General features: G+C 48.3%; 2 protein-coding genes across 11 annotated transcripts in view; both read left to right on the top strand.

Annotated features, from left to right (window-relative positions):
* The window catches only part of TELO2 (telomere maintenance 2), a 47,698-nt gene that overhangs the window by 18,794 nt on the left and 13,956 nt on the right, over positions 1 to 14,948 (top strand). For all 10 annotated transcript variants that reach the window (XR_007358954.2, XM_048868023.2, XM_048868025.2 and 7 more), the window contains one exon: positions 2,231 to 2,319. Coding sequence is in view for 9 of the 10 variants with exons in the window: in XM_048868023.2 (XP_048723980.2) it covers positions 2,231 to 2,319 (89 nt within the window). In the remaining variant the exon portion in view is untranslated. The remainder of the gene's footprint in view (positions 1 to 2,230; positions 2,320 to 14,948) is intronic.
* Positions 10,311 to 12,228, top strand: LOC142073352 (uncharacterized). The gene is made up of 2 exons (XM_075132898.1): positions 10,311 to 11,217; positions 11,606 to 12,228. Exons 1-2 carry the CDS (start codon positions 10,638 to 10,640, stop codon positions 12,145 to 12,147), a joined length of 1,122 nt encoding a protein of 373 aa, XP_074988999.1. The 5' UTR covers positions 10,311 to 10,637; the 3' UTR covers positions 12,148 to 12,228.

A 14,948-nucleotide genomic window follows, 5' to 3' on the forward strand; every position in this document is an offset into this window, starting at 1 on the left:
TTGCTATTTGTGTTTGTTTCACTTAACTTGTTTAGACACCCATTGCCCTGCAGATTGTCCTGATTCCACTGCATCCTTCAGACCTTATATGTTTGTTTATCAGGCTGCCCATTTTATTAGTGGACATGTTCTAGTCTATCATATATGGTGGTAATATATTTGCTACTTGAGTCTTGTAGATTGTTGGTTTGGGGAGTTGCTCTCTAGCTGAAGCATTTGCCTGTTTTGGCTAGTTGAGATCTGTAGCCATTTGCCCTTCTGGCTGTCTCTGTCTACTGGGGCTTGTCTACTTCACAAGGGTGTTGTGAGAGTCAGTGACTGCATCTTTGTAACGTGCTTGAGAACCTTCCACGGAAGCTGCTATATTGGTCCTGTATATTTATTATTTTGGCCAGTTCATAATAAGCTGTGGATCTGAATGGGAGCCTAGAATCTTAGTGGATAAAATTGTTCTGACAGCCCCCCCAAATCAAGGTGCATATGCTTGGTAAGCTGTCTTCAGAGACTCTGTTCAAGTCTCCTCTAAAGTGTACACCTTCATTTTCTTTCACTAAGAAAATAGAGGGAAAATAGTGAGGTGTTTTATCTGGCATGGAATTGGCTCCATTCTGAGTGAGGAGAGTCCATGAACTGCTCTAAGAGGAGGGTGCTGTTAAATTGTGGGCACTGAAGAGGAACTAAGTTTCACAGTGACTTCATGCTCCTTAGCCTTGTCCTGTAACTATCTCTGCTGCCTGTAGTGCAAGAATGTTAAAGCCTAGCTCATTGGTGGGGCTTCCAATTATCAAAGCCTTCCCTGAAAAGGCTTCACAAGGGTGTTTAAAAAGGTTTTTTCAATGACCAAATATTCCCCTGAACCTGATGAGCATAGTGCTGATCTCCATCACTGAGGGCAGCTGGTTTGAGAGCAAGGGAAATAGGGCGATTTGAAAGCACACTACAAATATTAAACAAATTAAACCTCCCAAACACTTGTCTGATGTCAGTGAATATAAATGGGGGAAACTGAGGCACAATTTGGGGGAGTGACTTACCAAAGACTCAGTGGTCATGCTGCACATAGACTCTTCCCATATTCATTCTCTCTGAAGCATCTGGCATTGGCCGCTGTCAGAAGACAGGATACTGGGCTAGACGAATCATAGTATTCACATGGTCCTATGATACGATACAAAAATGTGGATCTGCATCTGCCAGGATCAACCTGCAATCCGCTAGCAGGCTTTTACTTCTATCCGCAATCCATACCCACAGCAGCAAGCTGTCTCACAAGGGCTAGGGAGGGGCGGCCGGGAGGGAGCCAGAGATGAGCAAGTGGAGGAACGGGGTCTTGCAGGGAAGAGGCAGCGTGAGGGCAGGGACTGGGGGTAAGGGGTGGCATGGGGGCTGGGTCTCGAGGAGAAGGGGCGGCGCAGGGGGTTGGTGGGGGCGGGGAAGGGGTGTCACATCGCATGCTGCTCCCGGGCTCGCGAGCGACAGCACCCGGAAGCAGCAATGGAGGGGTGGGGTGCTGGGGCCCCGCTTGCTCGCTCCAATCCCCATGGCCGGGGGAGGGCCCTGCTGCCCGGGAGCCAGTGGGCCGAGAGCACAGTCAGTGCTGCCGGGCCAGGACACGGTGGGGATGCTGGCCTTCCCTGTGGGGCCAGAGCCGCTGTATGGGAAACGGCATGGCAAATGGGTGCTGGTCAGCCCCGACTCCAGCCTGCTGTCCAGCCACTGGCTGCCACTGGGCTGCCCGAGCTGGACAACGCAGGCCAGGCACCACTGGTGACAGAGGCAGGGCTTCTTCCTGACCAGTTTCTCCCTTGTTACAGTAACATTGTTTCTGCTTTGCATGAGCTGCTGAGCTCCACTGGTTGATGTGTTTAGGGAAGTGCAGGAAAGGGTTTACCTATTTTACATGCCTCCCTGCCCATCAGCACAGCAGTTAAGGAGTATTAGATCTTTAGAGCCCTGCGCGGTTGTATCCGCATCCGCTCCACTATCTGCAGGAAAGGTCCATGGATATTCACGGATTTGCAGAGCTCTGTCCATCTCACCGTCCTCAACACTTGGTCACCAATGCTTCTGCTGGATCCTTGTAGGTTGAGGTTTCGAGCAACCTCTGTTTGGTGTAAGGATGGAAAGGTGAGGAGGGAGGAGAATGTGTCCTGTCCGTTTAGCATGAAGGAGGAGAAGGTGACATGGTCGAATCCACATGAACTAATTCATGCCTATGCTTCTTTCACAGCGATGATGACCTCATCCCTCATGACATGTCCCAGGATAAAGAGCTGAAGAAGATGAAAGCTCCTGTCTATATCCGAGACTGTATTGAAGGTAGGAGATTCTGGGTAGAGTCTATTGAATCTTCACTTGGAAATGCTCATCTCTTACTCTGTTCTGGGGTGGTTCCTGGTACAGGCTAGTTTTTGTGAGTTGACTCAAAGTTGTGGTACATCGGAAATTGGTGTTCCAGGTTTGAATTGTTAGTTCTTCTTCGAGTGATTGCTCATGTGTATTCTACAATAGGTGTGCGTGCTCCTCATGTGCACTGGTGCCGGAAGTTTTTCCCCTAGCAGTACCCGTACGGGGGAGGGCCCCCCGCGGCACCTGCCTGGCGTGGTATGAGGGGTCTGCGCTTCCCCCACTCTCAGTTCCTTCTTGCCGCCAGTGAAGGTGCGTCGGAACTGCTCAGCTCCAGCTTTGCTGCAGCTCGTCACCAGAACTCTTGGTTTGTTCAGTAGTACATGCAATTAGTTAGCTAATTCAGTTAATTTAGTTGGTCATTAAGCCCGGGCCAGGGCATGCCCTGCGCCCCAGACTTTAAGTCGTGCGGCTTTTGTAGGCGCTGCGTGCCAAGGAGTGACCTGCACGCAGATTGTCTGCGCTGCTTGGGAGAAACCCATATCAGCATCATGTGGGCTGGTCACATGCCCTTGCAGAGTCATAGCAGCCATTACTCACAGGCTGGCCACAGGAAGGCTCACAAGGTGCGGGGGAGGGATAGCTCGGGGGGGGAGGGGAATAACTCAGTGGTTTGAGCATTGGCCTGCTAAACCCAGGGTTGTGAGTTCAATCCTTGAGGGGGCCATTTGGGATCTGGGGCAAAAATTGGGGATTGGTCCTGCTTTGAGCAGGGGGTTGGACTAGATGACCTCCTGAGGTCCCTTCCAACCCTGATATTCTATGATAAGCTTCTTCTAAGGCCTATTGTTTTACCTAATGGGCCATTACAGTTAATGGGCCCTTCACAACCAGCTATTTAGACAGAAGCATCTTGCCTAGTGGGTGTCACCCCGGTTTGACTATATGTGAAATACAGATACATAGTCACTATTCATAAGTCCAGATACAAAAATGGTACATGCACACAAATAGGATAAACATATTCAGCAAATCATAACTTTTCCAATGTCCCCTTGCATTTTGTACAAGATGGGACACGTATCATAATTATGCCATAATCATATAATAATAATATCCCTATGAATAATATGGGGTGAAGTATCACAACTTGCACCATTTTTCACAGACAGGGGTGATTTTAGCAGATCTGTCACTCCTGGGGAAACACAGGCACAGAGAGCACAGCTGCCTCTAGTGTCCTGGAGCCACCAGGGCTCTCATACTGCTAGCCTGTTTATTGCAATGGTGCCTGCTGCAGTGATCACTGACTGGCATGGGAAAGTGTCCCACTGTAGAGGAAGAAATAAGGCAGCCCTTGCTAAAAACTTTCGGCAGAGGATTGCAGAGAACCTCCATGGAAATTTCACTAAGATCTCTTGGGAGGATTCCAGGGACATCCCTGTACACATAAACTGCTCTGCATGCCTGTGCCCCGACCTAACACTACAGGGAAATGGCAAGCAGGTAACAGCTCAACCTCTCTTTGCTGTACCACTACCTCTTCTAGTACGAGTAAATTTAATGAAAAGTTGCGACACCCTGTACCCCATGTTCACCACTTTAATATGATTATGATATATTTTGTACAAAGTATGCCTTGTGAGGTATCATTTAAAAACTCATAATCTACTGACTATTATTATCCTGGTAAAATGTGTAGCAATTTTGCATATAAAGGTATGAGACCTTTACTGTAACATGTTACAATATTAGAAAAGCAGTCTCAAATTCATCTTTCAGAGACAAAGACACACTTGCACTCCAGCAAGGTGCTAAAGAGCCATTACTGCTTAATCACAAAAACAACAAGGAGTCAGGTGTGGCACCTTAAAGACAGTAAAGACTAACATTTGGGCATAAGCTTCAGATGTATGGAGTGAAAATTACAGATGCAGGCATAAATATACTGACAAATGAAGAGAAGAGAGTTACCTTACAAGTGCAGAACCAGTGTTAACAAGGCCAGTTCAGTCACGGTGGATGTGGTCCAACTCCCAGTAATTGAGGAGGAGGTGTCAATACCAAGAGAGGGAAAATTGCTTTTGTAGTGAGCCAGCCACTCCCAGTCCCTATTCAAGCCCAAATTAATGGTGTTAAATTTGCAAATGAATTGTAGCACTGCAGTTTCTCTTTGAAGTCTGTTTCTGAAGTTTTTTTTTGTTGAAGGATGGCTACTTTTAAATCTGTTACTGAATGTCCAGGGAGAATGAAGTGTTCTCCTACTGGCTTTTGTATGTTACCATTTGTGATGTCTGATTTGTGTCCGTTTATTCTTTTACCTAGGGACTGTCCGGTTTGGTCAATGTACATGGCAGGGGGGCATTGCTGGCACGTGATGGCACATATCACATTAGTAGATGTGCATGTGAATGAGCCCCTGATGGTGTGGCTCGTGTGGTTGGGTCCTCTGATGGTGGTGTTAGAGTAGATATGGGGACAAAGTAGGCAACGGGGTTTGTTACAGGGATTGGTTCCTGGGTTAGTGTTTCTATGGTGTGGTGTGTAGTTGCTGGTGAGTATTTGCTTGAGGTTGGGGGCTGTCTGTAAGCGAGGACTGGCCTGCCTCCCAAGGTCTGTGAGAGTGAGGGATCGTTTTCCAGGATAGGTTGTAGATTGTTGATGATGTTCTGGAGAGGTTTTAGCTGGGGGCTGTACGTGATGGCCAGTGGTGTTCTTTTGTTTCCTTTTTGGGCCTGTCCTGTAGTAGGTGACTTCTGGATACCTGTCTCGCTCTGTCAGTCTGTTTCCTCACTTCCCCAGGTGGGTATTGTAGTTTTAAGAATGCTTGATAAAGATATTGTAGGTGTTTGTCTCTGTCTGAGGGGTTGGAGCAAATTCAGTTGTAAACTAGGGCTTGGCTGTAGACCATGGATCGTGTGATGTGTCCTGGATGGAAGCTGGAGGCATGTAGGTAAGTATAGTGGTCAGTAGGTGTCAAGGCTGAATCCCCACTCCAGCACCTTGAGTGCAGGAAGTGGGGGCCCGCAAGGATTTAAAAAATTAATACTTGCCACTTAAGGTTTGTATTAAACTCCTAAGGTTACAGCTTCTCTCTGAGCTTGGCTTGGTAAACTCTGCCACCACCCAAATGCAAAAAACCCCCTTTGAACCCAGGAAGGAGCACTTGGGAATACCTCCCTGTGGGGTACCCTCAAGTCCTTTCACCTCCCCTCCCGGGAATAGCTGAGAAAAAAAAACAAAGGAAATTAGCTGTGGCTATCAACTGATCAAAAACATGCACAAACCTCTTAGGACACCAAAAATCCTATCCTGTTCTTAAAAAAGATAAACTTTATTAAAAACAAAAAGAGAAAAAATACATTTGGAACTTAGGCTTTTTGCTAGATCTTAAGAGCAACAATTACAAAAATTAGGCACCCAAAATAGTTTTCTTGGGGGTTCGGCTTAAAGGTTACAAGCAAACAAAAGCATCTGGGGTTAGCACAAAGGAGATCCACAAGCCAAAATAAGAAATAAACCTGATAGCATCTAACTAAACATTCCCTATCCAAATTATTTCTTCTAGGTATGGTGGATGAATTTTTATATTTGGTTCATAGAATCATAGAATATCAGGGTTGGAAGGGACCTCAGGAGGTCATCTAGTCCAACCCCTTGCTCAAAGCAGGACCGATCCAATTAAATCATCCCAGCCAGGGCTTTGTCAAGCCTGACCTTAAAAACTTCTAAGGAAGGAGATTCCACCACCTCCCTAGGTAACGCATTCCAGTGTTTCACCACCCTTCTAGTGAAAAAGTTTTTCCTAATACCCAACCTAAATCTCCCCCACTGCAACTTGAGACCATTACTCCTTGTTCTGTCATCTGCTACCACTGAGAACAGTCTAGATCCATCCTCTTTGGAACCCCCTTTCAGGTAGTTGAAAGCCGCTATCAAATCCCCCCTCATTCTTCTCTTCCATAGACTAAACATCCCCAGTTCCCTCAGGTTCAAGCCTTACACAGCATTCCTTTTGCTCTATCTTCCCCTCTTTCCTGGAGAGACACAAAACAAAGGGAAGTCCCCCCCGCCCCCATTTAAAAAAGTTCTAGCCCTCCCATTGGTTCTTTTGGTCAGGTGCCCACTCCTTTTCCTTTACCTGGGGAACTTTGTTAATCCTTTACAGGTAAAGCAAGCAGAGAACAGCAACCAAGAGGGACTTTATAGCTAACTGGCTGGCTGGGTGTCCATAAAAGGAAGCTACCCCTCCCCCCTCCATTTATCACAGTAGGTTTCCGGTATAGGGAGGTGTTTATGTGACCATCACTCATTTGCACTGTAGTGTCCAGGAAGTGTATCTCTTGTGTGGGCTGAGGTTGATGGTGGGGTGGAAATTGTTGAAATCCAGGTGGAATTCTTTAAGGGCCTCCTTCCCGTGGGTCCATATGATGAAGATGTCATCTATGTAGTGCAAGGAGAGTTGGGGCATTAAGGGACAAGAGCTGAGGAAGAGTTGTTCTAAGTCAGCCATAAAAATGTTGGCATACTGTGGGGCCATGCGGGTACCCATAGCAGTGTCACTGACTCGAAGATATAAGTTGTCCCCAAATCTGAAATGGTTGTGGGTGAGGACAAAGTCACAAAGCTCCGCCACCAGGTGTGCTGTGGCCTCATCAGGGATACTGTTCCTGACAGCTTGTAGTCCATCCTCATGTGGAATATTGGTGTAAAGAGCTTCTACATCCATGGTGGCTAGGATGGTGTTTTTGGGAAGATCACCAATGCATTGTAGTTTCCTCAGGAAGTCGGTGGTGTCTCGAAGATAGCTAGGAGTGCTGTTAGCATAGGGTCTGAGGAGAGAGTCCAAATAGCCAGATAATCCTGCTAGAAGAGTGCCAATGCCTGAGATGATGGGGCGTCCAGGGTTTCCAGGTTCCTGGATCTTGGATAGCAGATAGAATACCCCTGGTTAGGGCTCTAGGGGTGTGTCTCTGTAGATTTGTTCCTGTGCTATAGCAGGGAGTTTCTTGAACAGATGGTGTAGTTTCTTTTGGTACTCCTCAGTGGGATCGGAGGATAGTGGCCTGTAAAATGTGGTGGTGGAGAGTTGCCTGGCAGCCTCCTATCCATAATCCGACCTGTTCATGATGACTACAGCACCTCCTTTGTAAGCCCCTTTGATTATAATGTCAGAGTTGTTTCTGAGGCTGTGGACAGCGTTGCGTTCTGTATGGCTGAGGTTATGGGCCAAGTGATGCTTGTTCACAATTTCAGCCTGTGCATAGCATACCAAATGGACTGAAGGTAAAAAAATCCATTGCAGTTGACATACTACACTGATTATGGTGAGAGATTGTGCCACATGCTCTCAGAGAAACTGAGGAACCACCTGATCAGCATCCTGTACAGCAAACAGGAGAAGATCAAGAATGAGCTCTCAAAACTGGAGACTCTCATACAAAACCGACCTTCCACACAAACTTCCATGTGGCTGGACTTTACAAAAACGAGACAAGCCATTTACAACACACATTTTACTTCTCTACAGAGGGAAAAGGACAGTAAAGTATCTAAACTCCTACATCTCCCTGGACATCAATAACAGATTTAAAAGTAGCCATCTTTCAACAAAAAAACTTCAAAAACAGACTTCAAAGAGAAACTTCAGAGCTACATTTCATTTGCAAATGTAACACCATTAATTTGGGCTTGGATAGGGACTGGGAGTGGCTGGCTCACTACAAAAGCAATTTTCCCTCTCTTGGTATTGACACCTCCTCATCAATTAGTGGGAGTTGGACCACATCCACAGTGACTGAACTGGCCTTGTCAACACTGGTTCTCCACTTGTAAGGTAACTCCCTTCTCCATTTGTCAGTATATTTATGTCTGCATCTGTAATTTTCACTCCATGCGTCTGAAGAAGTGGGTTTTTTACCCACGAAAGCTTATGCCCAAATAAATCTGTTAGTCTTTAAGGTGCCACCGGACTCCTCGTTGTTTTTGTGGAAACAGACTAACATGGCTGCCCCTCTGATGCTTAATCACAGATTCACCAGTAGGGGAGTTGGGAATACGAAATTTACAATTCACCTGAAAGATAACTGGCAGCTCACTTATGCCATAGAACTGCCTGACCCCATAACCCAGCAAAGACTTTTCCAGTATAAAGGGTCAGATTTATAAGGGGGAAAAATGCCTCTAGGTACCTCTCTTCCCCTCCAGCCCCCGCTGGTCTTTGTCCTTTTGTCCTTTGTCCTTTGTCCTTTGTCTTTTGTCTTTGTCCTTTTGTCTTTCATCATTGAACTGGGGGGAGTGGTACTGGCCTGGAAGTTTTCCGCCAGTACAGACTGTTGAAAACTTTTTGGTGAGAGAAATCTTTTTGCTTTTAAACTTACTAGCCTTGGGAATTAGCTTGCATTAGTTTAGGAATTAGCTTACATGTTTATCTTTTTATTTCTTTTTTAACCAATTCTGACTTTTATGCCTTATCACTTGTAAATCACGTAATCTATCTTTCTCAAGTTAATGAACTTGTTTTATTGTTTTATCTAAACCAGTGTGTGTGATTGAAGTGTTTGGGAAATCTCAGCTCAGGTCAAAACGACTGGTGCATGTTCATTACCCTTTGTTGGAATGATGGACTAATTTGTGGGCTGCTGAACAGTACAAGATGTACATTTCTGTGGGGCAAGGCTGGGATTGAGGGATATGTGGGTGTTGCTCTGTATCTATTCGTGGATGGCAAGGAGTATCATTTATGTATTCAGCTGGGAGTGACTTTTGCATGCTGGTGGGCTGTGAGTGAACGGAGCCTGTAGGAGTTTGCTGTTTACTAGCAAAGCAATGTAAAAGGCATCCCAGGCTAGAGAGCTAAGAGGACACAACAGTTCAGGTTGCACCCTGGGGAATGTTACAGCCATATCCTGCTAAGTTGGGGGTGCCATCATTGTAATGGGAAATTAATTTACATGCTTACTTGAGGTTCCTTTCCCGGCATCAGGCTTGCGTATGTTTGATTGCTGGGACTGACTGGATTGCGGTGGAATCTCAAACAGATCCTGACTTTCAGCATAGCTGGACCACCCCCGTTGCATGTCCCCATCCTCTCAATGTCCCTTCCAGTCCTACAATGCTATGATCCTCCTCCTCCTCCTCCTCCTTTCACGCAGCGGCCTGTGACTCAGGCTTCTCCGAGGTATCCCCGGTGCTGTGCGGGATGTCAGTGGGGTCTTCACCAAGTATGTCATGCAGCTGTTTGCAAAAGCATCAGGTCTGCGGCTCAGTACCAGATTGACTGTTGGCCTCCCAGGGTTTCTGATATCCCTGCTGCAGTTCCTTCACTTTCACGCAGTGCTGCTGCTGATCGCTGGCATACCCCTTTTCCTGCAACCCCAGCGCGATGTGTTCGTAGATGTCCATGTTTCTGTGGCTGGTCCATAGCTGTGATTGCGTAGCCTCTTCTCTCCACAGGCCCAGGAGATCGACTCCAGGCCATCATGCGTCTGCAACATATAACCAGCATGATCAGCCAGGCAGTTGCAGTCAACAGTGGAGAACTGCTAGGTGTGCTCCCCAAGATGGACAGTCTGGAAAAGGCATTTCAAAAGTTTGCAGGGATTTTAAAGGGTGATGGGACTTCTGGACTCCGTGACCCCTAGGGCAGTGGAGTTCACAATTGTGACTGGAGTGGTCACTGTTGGATATTTTGGGACAACAGCTGGGGGACATCATAGGTGTCTACATTCACGCTGTGTTGACCTCAGTACATCGACCAGGGCTCCACGCCACCTGGAGAGGTGGAGTCACTACATCGGCATAATGGAGAGCTTATGTCGGTGGGAGACAAATTTAAGCATAGACACGTGCACAGCTAGGCTTATGCAAGGCAGCTTACGTCGACCTAACGTTGTAGTGTAGACCAGGCCTAAGTAACCTCAGCTTAGTTCCTAAGCCCTGGTCTACACTAGGACTTTAGATCGAATTTAGCAGCGTTAAATCGATTTAAACCTGCACCCGTCCACACAATGAAGCCCTTTATTTCGACTTAAAGGGCTCTTAAAATCGATTTCCTTACTCCACCCCTGACAAGTGGATTAGCGCTTAAATCGACGTTGCCGGCTCGAATTTGGGGTACTGTGGACACAATTCGATGGTATTGGCCTCCGGGAGCTATCCCAGAGTGCTCCATTCTGACCGCTCTGGACAGCGCTCTCAACTCAGATGCACTGGCCAGGTAGACAGGAAAAGAACCGCGAACTTTTGAATCTCATTTCCTGTTTGGCCAGCGTGGCAAGCTGCAGGTGACCATGCAGAGCTCATCAGCAGAGGTGACCATGATGGAGTCCCAGAATCGCAAAAGAGCTCCAGCATGGACTGAACGGGAGGTACGGGATCTGATCGCTGTTTGGGGAGAGGAATCTGTGCTATCAGAACTCCGTTCCAGTTTTCGAAATGCCAAAACCTTTCTGAAAATCTCCCAGGGCATGAAGGACAGAGGCCATAACAGGGACCCGAAGCAGTGCCGCGTGAAACTGAAGGAGCTGAGGCAAGCCTACCAGAAAACCAGAGAGGCGAACGGCCGCTCTGGGTCAGAGCCCCAAACATGCCGCTTCTATGATGAGCTGCATGCCATTTTAGGGGGTTCAGCCACCACTACCCCAGCCGTGTTGTTTGACTCCTTCAATGGAGATGGAGGCAATACAGAAGTAGGTTTTGGGGACGAAGAAGATGATGAGGAGGAGGTTGTAGATAGCTCACAGCAAGCAAGCGGAGAAACCGGTTTTCCCGACAGCCAGGAACTGTTTCTCACCCTAGACCTGGAGCCAGTACCCCCTGAACCCACCCAAGGCTGCCTCCTGGACTCAGCAGGCGGAGAAGGGACCTCTGGTGAGTGTACCTTTTAAAATGCTATACATGGTTTAAAAGCAAGCATGTGAAAGGATTACTTTGCCCTGGCATTTGCGGTTCTGCCTTTGCAAAAGGTTTCTGGGGAGGGCAGCCTTATTTCGTCCTTCATGGTAGGACACTTTACCACTCCAGGCCAGCAACACGTACTGGGGAATCACTGTAGAACAAAGCATTGCAGTGTATGTTTGCTGGCATTCAACCAAAATCCGTTCACGCGGTGGGAGGAGGCAAAATGCGACCTTGTAACGAAAGCACATGTGCTATGTATGTAATGTTAACTTTCAAGGTTTACCCTGAAAGAGTGTAGCCACTGTTTTATAAAATGTGTCTTTTTAAATACCGCTGTCCCTTTTTTTTTCTCCACCAGCTGCATGTGTTTCAATGATCACAGGATCTTCTCCTTCCCAGAGGCTAGTGAAGCTTAGAAAGAAAAAAAAACGCACTCGCGATGAAATGTTCTCCGAGCTCATGCTGTCCTCCCACACTGACAGAGCACAGACGAATGCGTGGAGGCAAATAATGTCAGAGTGCAGGAAAGCACAAAATGACCGGGAGGAGAGGTGGAGGGCGGAAGAGAGTAAGTGGCGGGCTGAAGAGAGTAAGTGGCGGGCTGAAGACAGGGCTGAAGCTCAAAGGTGGCGGCAGCGTGATGAGAGGAGGCAGGATTCAATGCTGAGGCTGCTGCAGGACCAAACCAGTATGCTCCAGTGTATGGTTGAGCTGCAGCAAAGGCAGCTGGAGCACAGACTGCCACTGCAGCCCCTCTGTAACCAACCGCCCTCCTCCCCAAGTTCCATAGCCTCCACACCCAGACGCCCAAGAACACGGTGGGGAGGCCTCCGGCCAACCAGCCACTCCCCCACAGAGGATTGCCCAAAAAAAAGAAGGCTGTCATTCAATAAATTTTAAAGTTGTAAACTTTTAAAGTGCTGTGCTTAAAGTGCTGTGTGGCATTTTCCTTCCCTCCTCCACCACCCCTCCTGGGATACCTTGGTAGTCATCCCCCTATTTGTGTGATGAATGAATAACGAATGCATGACTGTGAAGCAGCAATGACTTTATTGGCTCTGCAAGCAATGATTAAAGGGAGGAGGGGAGGGTGGTTAGCTTACAGGGAAGTAGAGTGAACCAAGGGGCGGGGGGGTTCATCAAGGAGAAACAAACAGAACTTTTACACCGTAGCCTGGCCAGTCATGAAACTGTTTTTCAAAGCTTCTCTGATGCGTACCGCGCCCTCCTGTGCTCTTCTAACCGCCCTGGTGTCTGGCTGCGCGTAACCAGCAGCCAGGCGATTTGCCTCAACCTCCCACCCCGCCATAAACGTCTCCCCCTTACTCTCACAGATATTGTGGAGCACACAGCAAGCAGTAATAACAGTGGGAATATTGGTTTCGCTGAGGTCTAAGCGAGTCAATAAACTGCGCCAGCGCGCCTTTAAACGTCCAAATGCACATTCTACCACCATTCTGCACTTGCTCAGCCTGTAGTTGAACAGCTCCTGACTACTGTCCAGGCTGCCTGTGTACGGCTTCATGAGCCATGGCATTAAGGGGTAGGCTGGGTCCCCAAGGATACATATAGGCATTTCAACATCCCCAACAGTTATTTTCTGGTCTGGGAATAAAGTCCCTTCCTGCAGCTTTTGAAACAGACCAGAGTTCCTGAAGATGCGAGCATCATGCACCTTTCCCGGCCATCCCACGTTGATGTTGGTGAAACGTCCCTTGTGATCCACCAGAGCTTGCAGCACTATTGAAAAGTACCCCTTGCGGTTTATGTACTCGGCGGCTTGGTGCTCCGGTGCCAAGATAGGGATATGGGTTCCATCTATAGCCCCACCACAGTTAGGGAATCCCATTGCAGCAAAGCCATCCACTATGACCTGCACATTTCCCAGGGTCACTACCCTTGATATCAGCAGATCTTTGATTGCGTGGGCTACTTGCATCACAGCAGCCCCCACAGTAGATTTGCCCACTCCAAATTGATTCCCAACTGACCGGTAGCTGTCTGGCGTTGCAAGCTTCCACAGGGCTATCGCCACTCGCTTCTCAACTGTGAGGGCTGCTCTCATCTTGGTATTCATGCGCTTCAGGACAGGGGAAAGCAAGTCACAAAGTTCCATGAAAGTGCCCTTACGCATGCGAAAGTTTCGTAGCCACTGGGAATCGTCCCAGACCTGCAACACTATGCGGTCCCACCAGTCTGTGCTTGTTTCCCGAGCCCAGAATCGGCGTTCCACAGCATGAACCTGCCCCATTAGCACCATGATGCATGCATTGTCAGGGCCCATGCTTTCAGAGAAATCTGTGTCCATGTCCTGATCACTCACGGGACCGCGCTGACGTCGCCTCCTCGCCCGGTATCGCGTTGCCATGTTCTGGTGCTGCATATACTGCTGAATAATGCGTGTGGTGGTTAATGTGCTCCTAATTGCCAAAGTGAGCTGAGCGGGCTCCATGCTTGCCGTGGTATGGCGTCCGCACAGAAAAAAGGCGCGGAACGATTGTCTGCCGTTGCTCTGACGGAGGGAGGGGCGACTGACGACACGGCTTACAGGGTTGGCTTCAGGGAGCTAAAATCAACAAAGGGGGTGCCTGTACATCAAGGAGTATTTCAGGCAGGACTGCACGGAGGGTTCCAATAAGAAATGGTGCACCTAAGTTATCGTTGTTATTGGAACAAGGAGGTTAGCCTGGCCTCTGATTGATACATGGCTAGATTTACCTCGCTGCACCTTCTCTGTGAGTGACTGCAGTGTGACCTAGAGGAATGAGTCCCCTAGACAGGGGAGGAGGCAAATGAGTACAAAACAAATCTGGTCTATTTCTTGTTTTGACCCACTCCATCTATCTTTTACATCTTTGGCTGGCAGCAGACGGTGCAGAAGGACTGCATGCCATCCACATCTCATGGCTGCTTGGCAGAAGATGGTACAGTACGCCTGCTAGCCATCCCCATCTCTTGCCTGCCTGGCAGAAGATGGTGCAATACGACTGCTAGCAATCCTCATCTCTTGCCTGCCTGGCAGAAGATGGTACAGTACGACTGCTAGCAGTCCGTATCGCCTGCCTGCTCACCATAAGACGGTTCAATAGGACTGACTGCAGGACTAAAGAGAATGACCTGGTCAAGTCACTCCAAATTTAGTCCCTGCGCCCATGTCTGCCCAGGCGCTCCCAGCCGACGCGGCCAGGAGCACCTCGGACACGATGAGGACGACTACCAATCGTATTGCACCGTCTGCTGCCAGAAGGCAAGGGGTTGCTGCTACTGTGCAGCAAAGCCGTACCGCGTCTGCCAGCACCCAGGAGACATAGGGTGACGGTTACCTGAGCGGGCTCCATGCTTGCTGTGGTATGGCGTCTGCACAGGTAACTCAGGAAAAAAGGCGCGAAATGATTGTCTGCCCTTGCTTTCACGGGGGGAGGGAGGGAACGGGAGGCTGACGATATGTACCCAGAACCACCCGCGACAATGTTTTAGCCCCATCAGGCATTGGGATCTCAACCCAGAATTCCAATGGGCAGCGGAGACTGCGGGAACTGTGGGATAGCTACCCACAGTGCAACGCTCCGGAAGTCGACGCTTGCCTCGGTACTGTGGAAGCGCTCCGCCGAGTTAATGCACTTAATGCACTTAGAGCATTTACTGTGGGGACACACACACTCGAATTTATAAAACCGATTTCTAAAAAACCGACTTCTATA

The sequence above is a fragment of the Caretta caretta genome, chromosome 10 (assembly GCF_965140235.1).
Source record: "Caretta caretta isolate rCarCar2 chromosome 10, rCarCar1.hap1, whole genome shotgun sequence".
In the NCBI taxonomy this organism is placed as follows: Eukaryota; Metazoa; Chordata; order Testudines; family Cheloniidae; genus Caretta; species Caretta caretta.